Below are 15,829 nucleotides of genomic sequence, written 5' to 3'. Positions count from 1 at the left end.
CGTGTCTCGATGGCGCGGGACGCGCGCTTGAAAGCAAGCACGCGAAAAGCAGTCGGCAAAAGGAGACGCGCGTGGAATAAGAAGAGTGCCACATCGAGAACTACAGCTTCGATGCTGCCGCAAGCTGCAGGGCCGTCGGCGGATGCGGCTGGATTGAACTCGTCGACCACAGTTTTGCCGATGGACGCGGCTGGACCAACATCGTCGATGTCAGCTTCGTTGGTGGACGCCGCGGCTGGACCGTGCCGATCGGCGTCAACTTCGGTGTTACCGCAATTGTCTGCGGTTTCAGTGGATGCGCCTGGACTTAGCCCGTCGAAAATATCAACTTTTGATGCTCTGCGAGTCGCTTCAAATTCTGTGTCGTCGGAAGCGGCCCAGCCGGCTGATCTAAGCCTAACGACGACTTCGGCGTTTCCGCACGTCGCTTCAGCGCCGACGGACGCGGCTTCGCGTGTTCAACGTTTGGACACAGTGTTTTTTACGGAGGCGGAGTGCGCGGGACACGAAAAATGTGCAGATAATGCCAAGACGCCATTGGCAAAGAAGTCCGCGACTTCCCGCAAGTTTGAGCTGATGAACGTCAGCACATTAAGTGTAGACGACGATCGCGGCACTGAGTATATAATTGTTGATATGAGCATACTGAAGAAGCTGTTTGCATCCACAAGCTGCAGCAAGTGTGGGATGGCCAGTGTTCAACTCGCGAAATGCAGCGGAAGAGAGTATGGCTTAGCTGTGAAGTTAGTGCTCACATGTTCGAATTGCGATTTCGCCGAGCGGCACTTTTCGTCGCCACGAGTGCCCGGGAAATCTAGCATCACACCCTTTGAAGTAAATCTGCGGGCGATGAAAGGCATACAAAGTATAGGGAAGGGAGTGACTGCTCTAGCGGATTTTTGTGCAACAATGAACCTCTCCCACCGAGGACTTCACCACAAAACTTTCAGGGGGCACATGAACACCATGGTGAAAGCTTGCCAGGCAGTTGCTACTGCTACAGAAGCAGCAAATGTCAAAGTGGTGAAGGACTTATACAAAGACTTCCTGAACCCAACAGGAAATGTAGACGTGATATTTGATGGCACATGGAAAACGCGTGGCCACAATTCAAATATTGCAGTTGGCTGCATTATAGAATTGTACACTGGCCTTGTACTGGACCACGTTGTGCTTTCGAGGTACTGTCGTGGGTGCCAAGGGGCACCTGATCCCAGTGATGATGGTTACGGTGACTGGGCTGTGAACCACAAGTGTATGAAGAATATTGACTGCAATGCCGGACGAATGGAGACCGAAGCAGCTATGATTTTATTCAATAGGTCCTTGGAAAAAAATGGGTTGCGGTACACAACCATACTTTCGGATGGTGATAGCCGCACATTTCATGCATTGACCCAGGAAGGCGTGTATGGATATATATCCATCGAAAAGGACTGCCTCAACCATGTCCACAAGCGGATGGGGACGGCTCTTCGCAACTTGGTTGAGAAAAAGAAGGCACAAGGGCAATCTCTTGGTGGAAAGGGCAACCTTACCCAAGAAAAGATAAAAAAGATCACCAATTACTATGGGTATGCCTTGCGGAGCCATAGCCACGACATCGCAGGCATGAAAAAGGCAGTGCAAGCTACGCTGTTGCACCTGACCTCAACAGATGAAGCCCCAGATCACAGTTGCTGTCCTCAAGGAGTTGATTCATGGTGTGCCTTCAATCGTGCTTTGGCAAACCAGGTGGAGCCTCCACCACACAAAAACCCTCTGCCAGGCCATGTTCGCACTGCGCTTGAGCCAGTTTTTGCCAGGCTGGGCGACGAGGCCCTTTTGAAGCGCTGCAAAGATGGCATGACACAGAATGCTATCGAGTGCCTGCACTCTATTATCTGGAGCCAATGCTCTAAAAACACGCATGACTCTTTGCTGGCTGTTCAAAGGGCTGTTCAAAGAAACACGCAAACAAACAAGCGCTTGTTTGTTGGAGTGTTTCTTCCCCTCTCTTCGTTTTTCGCGCTGTGCACAATGTTGAACGTTCATGAACTTCGGTACTGCTGATGACAATTATAAGGACAACTCCCGAAAAAAAAAAAAAACTGCCGCTTTTGCGTCCACAGCTGCGCACGTGCAGCACTACGACACGAGACTCACCATGAATGCGCATCGCACGTCAGCCGCCTCGCGCAGAGCGTTCACAGCGCACACTCGAGAAAGCGCCTGCTACAGGCTGAGCTACCTTGTCCGCACGTGCGTAGTGCGTGCTGCTGCAAACGGAGACCAGAAAAGTGAGAGGAAGGAGAGAGATAAAGCTCGGCAGAAGAGTGGGCACATCCTTTCGCTTCGCTCTATCGCGTTTTCCCTCTCCTGAACACCACTGCTGCATTGGCTCTCTCTCGTTCCTTCACGCACATGGCTTGCAAACGTCACGTGCTGGCGCGTGGCAGCGATCACCGCAGATGTGGGCGCCTTTGAGGAAAGGGCGCGGCGGTACCCTAGACCAGCCGTCGCCGAACTGTGCCCTCTCATTCCTTCCGCGCGCGGCTTGAAAACGTCAAGCAGCAAATGACCGATGATACGATCGTCTTTGGGGAAGGCGCATTGTCCAATGCGTGGTGCAGAGTTTGATATATCGAATGACCGGTGAAATTGAGTTCGATATACGACGAAGCTTTCCTATACTTTTACATGGGATTTTCAAGGGGATATTCCACGAGTTCGATATAACCAAAAATTCGAAATACCCGGGTTCGATATATTCGGGTTCGATTGTATAAGAAAGACTAATAGTCAACCTTGTTCAACTCCCAGGCCTATTCCTAGAGTATGCAAGGAGGACGACAATATGAATGACTTGAAGTGTGTTTTTCATATGACAACTCAATTGACTGGCTTTCTGAGCTGCTTTAAGCACTCACTCTAAAGAAAAATATCATCAACAATATATAGTAAACTAGAAATCACATTTCTAGCTCACTTTACCAGCAATTTAAGTCATAGAATTTCATATCTAATAAGAAGAACACAATCTTTTTTTTTTCTTTGTAACATATGGTCGCAATGTGCACTGCCAACTTGTTTTCGCCTGCTCGATAAGAAGACGTTTGACGTCTGTCTCATCTTACTGACGTAGCAAGGTCTATCACAGTACATCATGAATGCCAGTAAGAAAGCTCTGATTTTGTTCTCTTTGCTCTATAGAAGAGACGCATGAGTGCAAATGCAACATTCTCCACGATCGCTTGCAGCGAAATTTTCACGATCTGCTGAGCATTTTTTTATATACCTAGAAATATTTTATTCAAATGCGCGTCATCTTATTCTGCTTATTTTGCACCCCTCATAGTCTATTCCATTTTGGGACAATAAACTCCATGTACCAACTATACTTAAATATCCTGCTCAATCAGAGCTAGGTTGTACGTGGATATTTATTTCGTTCATCAGGATTTTATAATGACCTTCAAAAATAAAATTTAAAACTATGAGAAATGACGCTGCGCGACTGCCGGGATCATAACGATGTTTACTATAGAACCGGTGATAAAGGGTCCCTCGTTGAAACTTACGAAAGTACAAACAGAGAAAAGCTACTTTACAAAAAGTCCGGGCCTGTTATTGCCGGCAATATCGCACTGCACCGTTCAAGGTAATTGCAATTACTTTCACAGCAGCTTTTGTGCCATTTCTGTGTGAACATATGCACGGGCAGTACTGCAAGCGAATGGAACTCAGTGAAGCTTCCCTGCGGGATCATACGCACATGAAATATATCGCGTCTGATCTTCGTGACTTGATAGTATATCAAAACGAGCACGAGCTGCAGGCGTTTGTTCTTGCACTATTCGTCGTGCCGCTGAAAAGCAATCATGACAATTAAGGGTTGCAAACGAACTGATCTAGTTTCGGTGAAGAACTGCAACGCATGGTAATCGCTGAGGCAATCCTCACCGAAGAGTCTACTTTTTGTCGCCTTCAACGCCGCTGCCCTTCGCTCTCATCTTTATCCTACCGCAAGAAACATGTTAAAAGAAGTGCCAGTTTGCTTTTTGTGCCTCGAGGCGCAATCAACCACACCACAGCTCGCAGAAATGTTGGGAATTATGCCCGAAAACACAGCAAGCGCTACGCATCCAATGCAGACGGCCCGCGCTTTTGCCTACACCACGAAAGTCACTGCTGTCGACAGCGCCGCCGCATCTTCACTGATGTCACGGGCTGAAGCTTGTCTATAAAATTTATTGCACAAGACTTCTCATAACACCAAGGAAGCTAATTTCCTCTAAATTAGTTGAACATTACATGAAAGCTCGGCATTTTTTTTTTTTTTTAAGTTCAGCATTGATGTTCACAATCTCTTTTGCCTTTTCTTTAGTTTTTCTCAAACTGTTTGACTTAATAATCCATTTTATTTCATTGGTAGCTTCTGCTTTCTCGACATAGGTGTCCTCAGAAGCTTTCAACTCTGCAAGAGCTGCTTCCAATCTCTTTTTTTCTTTTTTTTTTCCTCAAATCTTCTACAGCTTTTTATTCTGCTGCTTAGCATTTTCGTCTTCCTGTTTCTTCTTAGCTTCCAGAAAAGCACGGTAATGTTGTCTTGCAGAAGCCATGGACATTCTCAGCTCTTGTGAGATGTTCACATTAGTTATGCCACCTACTCTTTCCACAGCATCACACACAATCAGTTGGGATGTATAAGAAACACCTTTCAGGTTTTCCATGACAACTTGCCGATTCACACTGAACCCTCGCTCCACTTGCCTGCCCATGACTGAGAATAAGCAATAGTTTATGAACTCTCCAGAGCTCCCTGTAGCATAAAGTTTTGTTCGATTGTAATAAAAATTGTTCACAGCATGTGCAGTTCTGTCGAAAAGTATTAGCTTGTGCTTGTGATCCTCTGACTATCTGTATATTTTGAAAGGGCAGTGTTCCTTTGCATTTCTGTTAGCCTGTTTGTAACAATCAATGCATCCAAAACTTTTTTAAAGCCTTCTATGCTCTTTACAGGCTTTGAGCACGTCTGCCTTTGGTCTAGCGAGGTAAGTAGAGAAGACTGCAGTGGGCTTTAGTCTAGCATTTTTTTCATTACTGCCAAGAGAAACTGCTTGCATTCAATCTTAAATGTGAACACCTCCTTCGAGCTCAACTTACAGCTTTTCAGAACCTTTTCTGCTCTGTGGCAAATATCAACCTTCTTGAGTGAAGTGTGGCTTCTTGGATGCTGTACAGCCATCTTCAAAATGCTTATTATCCCTGTAGATGAACACAGAACTAAGGCCTTGACAAATTTCAGCAAGAGCTAACTGCGCAGATAAGGTCTTCCACCAAAAAGAATACCAACGACTGTTCTGTTTGGTATGCCAGAAGAAAATGCTGCAAGACCATGGCTAAATTTAATGCAAAGTTGAGCTTTGTTGGCGCAAGTGGCTCTTGACAGCATGTTAATATGTTTTGAAATGCCATGCATTTTGGAAAATTCACTTCTTTCTTCACGGCTGCCTCCACATACAGTATAATCTCATTATAACAGACCTCGATAGTGTCCAGGGTTTCGGTCTGTTGTAAGAGAAGTCTGTAGAATCCAAATACTGTTACAACAGACTTTGGTCTATAACTACGCATGAGTCTGTTATAAACAAAAGAATCTACAGGCAATGCCTGCCGACAACATATGCTTTAATCATTACTCAGCACTTCTGAAAGAAGTTAGTCAACTTTGACTGAACTGAGTAGGTAATGGCTTTTGACACTATTTGTGCCTCCAATAGCACAAGGCGATTTACTTCTTCAGGTGCAGCATTTTGCTCGAAGTATGATTTCAGGCCTTGGATGTGCTCGAGTGCTTCGGAGGTGGTAACCTTTTTAGGGACAGTGTCACCTTCGTCCTCTTCATCATCCTGTTCTTGGTCAATGGCAGGCATTTTTCTGACTTGGGTAACAATCTCGTCATCTGTGAGCTGTTCTGTGCTGATCAATTCAGCATCCACGTCCGCATACTCTGTGAAGTCTTGTGTGCCAAATGCTTCTTGCACAGCTGCCCATAGTGCTGGGCCTGGCAGGTCTGGATTCTCTGTTAAAGGTGCTGGTGGCTCATTGTTGCTCAAAATAAATCCAGCTTTACGGAAGCAATTCTTTATAACATTTGCATTCATTTGGTCCCAGAATGCTGAAATTACCTGTACGGCAAATTTCAAGTCTATCACAGACTCCCTCTTCTGCTGCATGTCATAGAGCAGGCGCTCTGCAAGCCGAGTGCGGTACCTTGCCTTCAGAGAATGAACAACACCCTGGTCTATTGGCTGTGCTTTGGAAGTTGTGCCAGGAGGAAAATATAACACTTTGGTGGCCTGCAGATCTGGTACTTGCATATGGCTCGAGCAGTTATCAAGGAACAGCAGCACATTCCTCTTCTCTTCCCTCATCTTGCTATCAAAATTGAGCAGCCACTTGTTGAAGATGTCCTTTGTCATCCAGGCACTCTTATTTGACTCCCAGTCTACAGGAATGCGCACTTTGCGCAAGCACAATGGCCTTTTAGATTTTCCTATGACGAGGAGCTTTACTTTTTCGCTCCCATCCATGTTGCAGCAAAGAAGAATGCTCACACGTTCTTTGGATTGCTTCCCTCCGTGACACGAATCTGTAGAGAAAGCGAGCGTCTTTCCCGGTCTCAACTTGTAGAAAAGTCCGCTTTCATCAGCGTTGAAAATGTCTCGCGGAGCGTAGCCTTCAAGCAGACCCGGCAGCGAATGGTCTTTCCAGTCCGCCACCACACTGTCGTCGACGCTCTCCGACTCGCCAGAAATGCACTTAAAGGTGATTCCGTGCCGTGATTTGAACCGATTTAGCCATCCTTCACTGCATTTGAACTCCTTGTAGTCTAGAACGACGGCTAGTTGTTCCGCCCGTTTCCGTAGCAGAAAACCATTCACTGGTATGTTTCGAAAACGGGCATCCCGTAGCCATACCAGCAAGGACTCTTCGACGTCCGGATACGAAGCCTCGCGGAATCGGAACCGCTTTGGTTGCAGATCGCCGGTCACTTGCTTGGTCAGGATCGCATCCTTGTTCTTGACGATCGTGTGGACGGTCTGTTTCGATAGGCCAAAAGCCTCTGCGACGTCCGACTGCTTCTTCCCCTTTTCAACTTGTTTGATAATTTGAAGCTTTTCTTTTAGATATTTGCTTCCGTTTTGTTGACTTAGAAGGCCCTGCGCTCACCGAATCATCCGTATACATTCTGTCCACGCGCGTTAGCCGAGGTAGATGTAGATCCTTGCGTTAGCCGTCACACACGTGGGCACGGGCAGGTAAGGCTAAACAGAAAAAAACCGCTGCAAAAGTCTACGGCACATTTGCGTGATACGAAACTAATACGAAACGACCCTGTTTATGGGCTCTCTGCTAAAATAAAATAACTGCGATAGTGATTCGAATTATTTGCTGTACTCTGTCCAGAAAGCAGAATTTAATCTCTAAAAGCTCGTCAAAAAGCTCTATGGAAAAATCTACTCCGTTTCTGGTTTTCCGAACTGCGCAACAACGCTGGACGGCTGGATGGCGGCATGGGCAGTGGCTAGCACGGGCTAGGGCGCAAAGCGTAGTTAGTAAAGCTCCTCAATAAAGTCTCTGTTCGGTTTACTGTTTACCGAGTAGTTATTTCGGAAGTTGGAGCATGTGGGTGTGCAGATACACTGTTTTATCATCTTGAACCTCCTTCCAGCAGTTGGCCTCGCGAGGCCGTCTCCTATGTGCGCATGCCGCGATGTCAATCTGCCATGGACCAGTGATGGGCCCCAGTGATGCGATAAAAGTAATTGTGAACAGCGTAGCGCTTACGAGCTCCGCTGCTCAAATTATCATCTTTCTTGTACCCCTAATTCGTCGTCCATCATTGCGTCATGGATGATTCTAGCATCGTTCCTTCTCATTACCACCCGGTCGCAAACGCGACGAACGAAATTTCAAGCAGCGGAGCGCGTGTATGCCGTGCAGCTTGAATTTCTTTTCATCGCCCTTGTACGTCGAAAAAGTGCTCTGAGAAAAGTTTGCTAGTGCTCCAGAGGTCCATAAAAAGGTGAGTGAGCACTGGATCGCGAAAAAGTACGTTCGCAGCAAGCTTGGCCAGTCTGGCTGAAAACAGAGGGCTGGTTGTCAATTATGTTTAAAGTCGGTCTCTGATTTTTTTCTTTTTTTTCCCCGGTGAGCCGCGGCTGCGAATTGAGCATCGACAGATTTACGTTCGGAGTTTATTGGTACGCAACAGCTGTAGACGGCGATGGCAAAATGGCACCTGCCATCATTGCTGTTGCCGTCAGTCGCCGCGATCCGAGGACCATTTGAAAATAAATCGCGTTTGCTGCCAAAAAGTCCGCTGTAATGAAGTGCGGATCCAAATTATCTTCAAAATTTCGTCCGTTCTAACCGAATGTCCGTTGCAGCCGAACCCGCAGTAAGCGAAGTTCAGTCAACGGAAGATACTGGAAAACCGACCAAACATCGCAAATCGGTATGTTATATCCGAATATCCGTAGTAAACGGATCTGTTGTAACGAGATTATACTGTACTTATTGATGTCTGACCAAAGACAGTCTGACATACCACAACTGTAACTGCAACGTGACTGCAACTTTCTCGATCCATTGGTGGGCAATAAATATGTGTGGGAATAGGGTCTGTCCAGTAACAAAAACAAAGTCTCCCCTACGTGCCGAAGAATTGTGAAAAAGCATGCACAGACTAGAGAGCAAGGTGTCCAGTCCCTATCTACGGCCAAGCAGTGCTCGACCTCTGCTGCATGTTTGGAGGAAACTTTCCTGTGTGGCAGCACAGCTGTTGGCAATGCTGAAGCCTGCATAATTTTGCTTTTTTTTACAGTGGGAAAAAAATTTTATGGAATCGCTATAGGCGAAGCCTGCGCTGCTCTTGCAGAGCGATGCACACGTGCTTGCTGTGTGCCGGTGAACCACTTGCGTCACTACTGTGCAGGCTCCCCACGCTTATGGCGCACCAGGTGCCATGGCTGAACTACATTCGCAGTGTCTCCTTTCACTTCACACCCAAACCTTGCTCTTGGAGTAGGTTACCGGGTTATGGTATTCATGCGTGGTGCCGAGCAAAGACATGGGACTTCGTCTGTTTCGAATCGCACCCACACTAACACACACCCACATTGACACACCCATGCAAAACACACGTTGCCTTATGGTGTTCTAGTAAAGTCATCTACAACAACATTCGGTGCTCTTTTTCTCAAAAAAACCAAAATTTCCCTCGCAATCCTAGGTAGTGCACGTGCAGCAACATCATTTTGAGGGAAATCATTGGCGCAGCCAGATGCACTTTACTATAACCGAATTTTACCAAAAGTGCTTTTACTATAAAGGGAGAAAAATGTACAGTCATCTACGGAAGGTCAACTGGGAGTTCAGTTTCACTTTATCAGAGTTTTTACTAAGCTGAGTTTACTGTACTGGGGCTCTACTCTAAATACTCCTTAATTCGACCCCTGTTCATTTAGAAATACAGATAAGCGTATCTGTCGGCACAGTCCCACTAACGCCCATGAAAGGCTGTGACGTCAGACGGGTGCTATGGGTCTCCAAATAAAAATGAAATTATGTGAAGAAAACGAAAGCATGTGATCATGAAGCCGGCTTCAAAAGGCATTTGCAAAATCACACGTTCCAATGATTGTATGGCAGTGGATGGTGCGCGCCTCAAACGCGGCATGAGAAAGCGACTAAGATTAAAACGAGACTTGTACAACTAGATGAGCGCTAGCACTCTGCCACATTACCCCCTCCTCCACCCCCTCCGTCTATAGCTAACAGCAAAGGGAAACACCATGATGTTATCGCTGTGCAGCATCTTGGCGCACTGGCAGGAAATGCATTGTGGAACGTGACAGCACGAAATGCAGGGACGCGCTTCAACGACTGATTCTTTTCTTTTTTCAAATTCTCAGTGGCAAAACTGGGGTACGAGATGAGAGGGGGTTATGACATGAGTAAATAAGGTAAATTTACCTTAATGTAAATGGTTGTTGCCAGGTTTTTCAAGGCCATTCAATAATTCGAACTTTTTCCTGGTCCCGCGAACTTCAAATTAACGGGCTTTTACTGTATTACTAAAGGCGGCCTTCAAGCCTGTCAATAAATAAAAAGCTTAACAGAAACAGTTAAAAGGTTAGTTATGCAATATTAGTTCACCACCTTGCAACTTTGCATGCCTTAGCTGCATTTTGGTGTATACCACTGCGAAAAATGCTATGCCGAGAAAAGCACACTTCAAATGAAAAAGAAAGTTATTTTTTAAAAATGCTGACATATTAAGGCGAAGCATCCTATATAGACAGGTTTTTGCATTGAGAGTACTGAGGCTAGACTGCATTGTGTATTGAGCATTGCAGTGCTACTTTATCCTTTTTCAAGGGCTGTTGCTTCACTGCTTTCCGTAGAAATCGGTACCGGGCATTGCCACATAGCATTCCAAATCTTTGAATTGGCGGGCTTGCCGCTTTGAATTGTCTTTCTCGATTAAAATTAGAAGTTGAGGCTGTGCGGGTATTCTTCGAATTGTCTGGGATTTCGGAATTATTAGGCTTCTGTTTTGATTCCGTGCATTTTAGCAGGCCCTGTATGAAAACATGCAATTGATAAAATATTCTCTTCCCTGAAAAAAATTTAGGAAATTATTAGTATGTATATCTTTACTTTCAGTCCCCTTTGTAGAATTTACAGTTGAATTTATCGCATTTGCTTGAAACTGGGACCGCCCAGAAAGATATGTCAGCAAACCCACGAGTACTCACTCAGGCTCACTCACAAACTTTTGGGCCAGCTTGCAGGCTCACTCAAACTAGACTCACAGATCCTTGGGCTCACCGAACTCATGAGCTCAAACTCATTTAAGAAAGAATGCAGGGCTAAAATCACAATTTTCACCAAAAAATGCTTTTTAAATTTTTGTATCTTCAATTGTGCATGCATAAAGAAACTTCTCACTGAATTTGGTTGTCATCTGTGCAGTAGAAAAACTGCAATGAACTTTTTAGCAAGTTGGTATGTATTCACCACCGAATGTACCTATGGATACCTATTTCAAAATGCAGCTGCATAGCGAGCAAGAAACTGAATACAGGGTACAGTCAAACCTCGACATAACGAACACGCATATAGCGAATTATTGAATATATTGAACTCTTCCGAAATATTTTTGACAAACAGGTGTATTTTTAACTTCCCATAGCGAACGCCGTTCGGCATAAAACGGATATTACGAACTTCGCGACGCCGAGCACTACCTCACTTTAATAGCAGGAGGCAGGCTTCGTTGCACTACATGTGTGTTATGCGGCGCAGCAAATGTTCAGGACTACCTTGCAGGCACTGACAGCGCCACAGATGCCACGACGGCATTGGGAGTTGACAGCCAAAGAAATCAATGGCCTCCGAGATCAACCCCGCGCGCGTTTATGCGCGTGGAGGTGATCTCGGAGGCCATGAGAAATCGTTCGCATCTCACAATCGCTGACAGAGCCGCTTCAGAAGCGGCAGCAGCAGCGCGATCGAATGCTTTTGCCTTTTTGGTTTTTGCGTTTTTCGCATTTTTTGGTTTTAGTGTTAGCAGCGGCGTGGTCGTAGTAGCGTTCGGCGGAGGCTACGTCGGTCGTCGTGTCGAGTGTGGTGCGCGGGTGTGCGTAGTGCTGTGATGGCGGTGAACGTGAAAAAGAAAGCAGCACTGACGTTAAAATACAAGCTCAAAATAAAATCGGGGCCTTCAAGGCAGTTTACAAGAGGAGGCTGATTGACACTCTTCTCGTGAAGCTCCTTATGAAGCAGGACTTGGAGGTCGACTTGTTGGGAGTTAAAGCGGCATGGGACCGCGTGAAAGGTGAAGCGATTGCCAACTGCTTTCGGCACGCAGGTTTTGTTCCAGCAGAGGCCGGTGCATCAAGTGAGGATGGGGACGATCTCGACGAAGCAGAAGCAGAGCTCCGCGAGCTCGATGAGCCTGGAACAATTTTTCGCGTTTTGTTGGTGACATGCACATGCCCACAACAATGACTGTAGACGACTTTGTAGGCGGCGACGACATCGCGGCAACCATGGCTGTACTGATGGACGCCGAAATCGCTGTAGACGTTTGACGAAGCTCAGGCTGACCGTGAAGACAATGAGAACATTCCGACTTCACAAGAAGCGCTTGCTGCATTGAATTTACTGCGCTGCCACTGAAGTGCTATTGAGAGCAGTGAGTTTGCCCTTGTTGAGTGTTTGCAAACTGTGGAACAGGGCGTGATACGGAACGCGATCAACACAAAAAAGCAGGCCGCGATAATGCAGTTCTTTGCGCGTAAATAAATGGACATGACCCAAGTAGGCACCCTTCGAATTGCTGTGCCTTCTCTGATTGAATTTTGCTACTGTTGCATGTATTTTCTACGAAATTTTATACAGTCGAACCCGGTTATATCGAACCCGGATATATTGAATTTTGGTTATATCGAACTCATGGAATATCCCCTTGAATATCCCATGTAAAAGTATAGGAAAGCCGCGTCATATATCGAACTCAATTTCACCGGTCGTTCGATATATCGAACTCCGCACCACGCACTGGAAAGTGTGCCTTCCCTAGAGAAGATCGTATCACCCTTGGCCGTTTGCCGCGTGACGTTTTCAAGCCACGCGTGGAAGGAATGAGAGGGGACAGTTCGGCGACGACTGATCTGGGCAGCGCCGCGCCCATTCCCCAAAGGCGCGCGCATCTGCAGTTATTGTTTCCAGCGCACCAATACATGACGTTTGCAAGCCATGTGCGTGGGCGCGCCCATTCTTTTGCCGAGCTATCTCTCTCCTTCAGCACGCCCTACGCATGCGCCAAGCCAGTTCACCCCGTTTTCAGACAGAGGTCGGACGCTTTCTCCAGCATATGTTGCGAACCCTCTGCAGAACCCTCTGCACGTGCGGCTCGCCGCGGCTATGGCGCCTGCGAACGTTAAGAAGCGGGAACTTTTTTTTTTTTTTTTTGCGAGAGTCATCCTTTCTTATCGTTGTGCTGTACGCGCGGCGTAGCGTAAGATATGGCGGCTGCGGACGTTAAGAAGCGGCAGTTTTTTTTTTTGGTGGGAGTCGTTTATCCTTGCATATATGAATCAACGAAAGCTCGCGGTCAGCTGCTGCGATCATGACGCCCGCCCCAAGCGCGGCGTGATAAAACGAACCAGGCTTGCGCAATCAAGCCATCACGGGCACTCTGCCAAGTTCGCTCCCCGCCACCGCAGGAGCTATCAAAAGATAAACGCGCCCTGACGTTATCGCAGCGCAGCATCTTGGCACGCTGCCAAGAAATGAGCTGTGGATAAGACGACCGAAACGGAGTGACGCGCGTCATCGACATGGAAGCGAAAACGCTCGCGATTTCTGCCGCGGTGACACAGAAAGCTTGTTTTGAGCTGCGAAAGGAACGCAGTTCCAACAAATTTGAAAATTTTCGCTCTATCGCTGCCGCTCATCGCTGAGATCGCTCAATCGCTTGCATATGTGAGCGAGCTGGCCTTAAAGCATTTTTTTTTTTTAAATTCTCGGGTGCAAAAGTGGAGGGTGGGTTCATTATGCGAGTGGGTCGATTACGCGACAAATACGATATCGTTTTTTCGCATCGTAAATGCCATCACAAACCGATTTTTGTATATCGAATTATCGATATATCGAACTATTTCGCGATCCCCTTCGAGTTCGATATATCCGGGTTCGACTGTATTACGAATTATGGATAGAACGAACTATTTTCCGATTTTTTTACTGTTCGTTATAACGAGGTTTCTATATCCTCAAGTTAGAATGCTTGTTTCTCACACTCTCTATCCAAAAAAAGACCTGCTATCAAGAATGCAGCAGTTAATGAAAAAGAAATATAGAAAGGAAAGGCAAATTTTGGTTGTGGCAACAGTGGATTGACTGGTAAATAGAAATAGAAGCTTAGAAAGACTAAAACGCATCTTATAACTTTCGTACGCTGTTTTCGCACCACATGCTGGCGATACAGTCGCGACAGATGAAGAGCTGACAGGCAAGGCTTTCATCTTAGCAGTTACTGGCATGAAAAACGGTGACAGCAGCGATGATGACAAACCAAAAAGTGCAGGTTGCGTCTCCCCAGGAAGCTTTGAGAATGATAGACTCACTGCGGGACTTTGTCTTTTCTAAGAACCTCCCACTGCACTATGTTCAGCAGTTTGACCCTCCGCAGACAGACGTTGGCCAGATTGCTGTGAAACAGAAAATGCTTACAGATTATGAGTTTCTTCCTGGTGAGAAATAAAAAGTGTAAACACCTCGTCTTCATTAAATGTGTAGTTTATAATGTTTTCTTCGTTTTTCGGCCTAAGCGGTTATAACAATATTTTCTTGGCACTTCAATATTGTTATAAGTGGGTTTGAGAGTATACAGAATGTCAAAGGGTTAAAAGTATAAGCAACTATGCAATTTTCATAGAAAGGAACAGCATACAACAAACTGCACGCATGGCCCACAGATGCAAAAAAACTTCCCAGAAATTTACTTCCTCAACAACCTCCACTGTCTGTTCACTACTACATGGACTTGAGCTCAAAAGAGAGGCTAAAAGGTGCAGCTTTCAAAACTAAAACAGGCACTCGTAAGCAAAACCATGACTCACATGTGCAGGCTGTTCAACCTCCTTAGGTGTTGGTTGTGCCACAGGTTCCACACTCTGAGGAGTGTCTGCTGTAGAATCTGAGTTGCTCACAGCATGCCTTCTCAGAGGATCATTTCTTCTCATCTTCTCCAATTCAATCTGCAGGTTACAACACATATCAGCATGCATTACTGCGAGCCAACCCACCAGTTTCCCTAAGTACCTATATCTCGTCAGGTTGTATATACATTGGCTAGCTCAGGATATGCCTCCACCATCTGGTTTCCATGGGCTCCCAGTGGCAAGCTGTGCTCACATGTGATGCACAAAAACACCCTGCAAACATAATGCTAGCTGTGAACTCTGACAGAATTCACTCATTGCCAATTTGATGTCGTGAGTAAAGTAGAAACACAGCATACTGAAAAGCATTATCGGGCAGTCAGTCCAGCCAGTTCAGCGTGGTTCGGTCAGCTGCCCTTCACACGAGCATAGCGGCAAGAGCGATTTAGTGATTGTGTGGTTGTTTCGTAGTGCTATTTGCAAGAAGGTCAATCAAGAGACCAGGCTGACTTATACGCTTGTTACACGGGCGTTTTCAACGGCAGCTGAGTTGGCGGTCAGTTGAACTAAACAATAGTTAGCGAAGTTACATGGCAGCATCAACTGTAGTTGAAATCTCAACTGCAGTTCAGTTCAACTGAGATCGGCGATCGCAGTTGAACCAGTCAACTGACAAGATGGCTGTCAGCGGACGCGCCGCATCGCCCGAGTCCGCAGCATTTGCAACCGCTGTATGTTCTAAAATAGTCCCAGCCTGCAACTTTAACTACTCAAATGGGTGTAAAAACACAAGCGTGCGGATCGGCACCAAAAAGCGACAATTAAGCAGCGAAGCCAGGTGTGCCTTAAATGGATTGGGTTGGCTCTGTGTCGAGCTCAATTGCGACGTATTTGAAAGAGAAAACGCGCACAAAATGTGAAATTTAATAATGCAAAGTGTGCAAATGTTGTACAAAGTAATTCGTAATAAAAAATAAAGCACTTTGTTTTAGAAAAAATTGCTTGCATGTGGAAGGATCACATGATTCTGAGGGACAGCTGAGTTTCGCAATGTGTTCTGTGCAACTACAGTCAACTGCTGTTCAGTTCAACGTCAGTTAAAAAGC

The 15,829-nt window shown here is 46.1% G+C and overlaps 1 protein-coding gene across 1 annotated transcript in view; it reads right to left on the bottom strand.

Annotated features, from left to right (window-relative positions):
- The window catches only part of cutlet (chromosome transmission fidelity protein 18 homolog), a 163,385-nt gene that overhangs the window by 29,075 nt on the left and 118,481 nt on the right, over positions 1–15,829 (bottom strand). The window contains exon 20 of the mRNA XM_084585871.1: positions 14,682–14,819. Within this exon, the coding sequence (XP_084441997.1) occupies positions 14,682–14,819 (138 nt within the window). The remainder of the gene's footprint in view (positions 1–14,681; positions 14,820–15,829) is intronic.

Source organism: Amblyomma maculatum, unplaced genomic scaffold (assembly GCF_055883805.1).
Source record: "Amblyomma maculatum isolate TAMU_Amacu unplaced genomic scaffold, ASM5588380v1 scaffold_13, whole genome shotgun sequence".
NCBI lineage: Eukaryota > Metazoa > Arthropoda > Arachnida > Ixodida > Ixodidae > Amblyomma > Amblyomma maculatum.
This window is presented reverse-complemented; position numbering and strand designations above follow the sequence as displayed.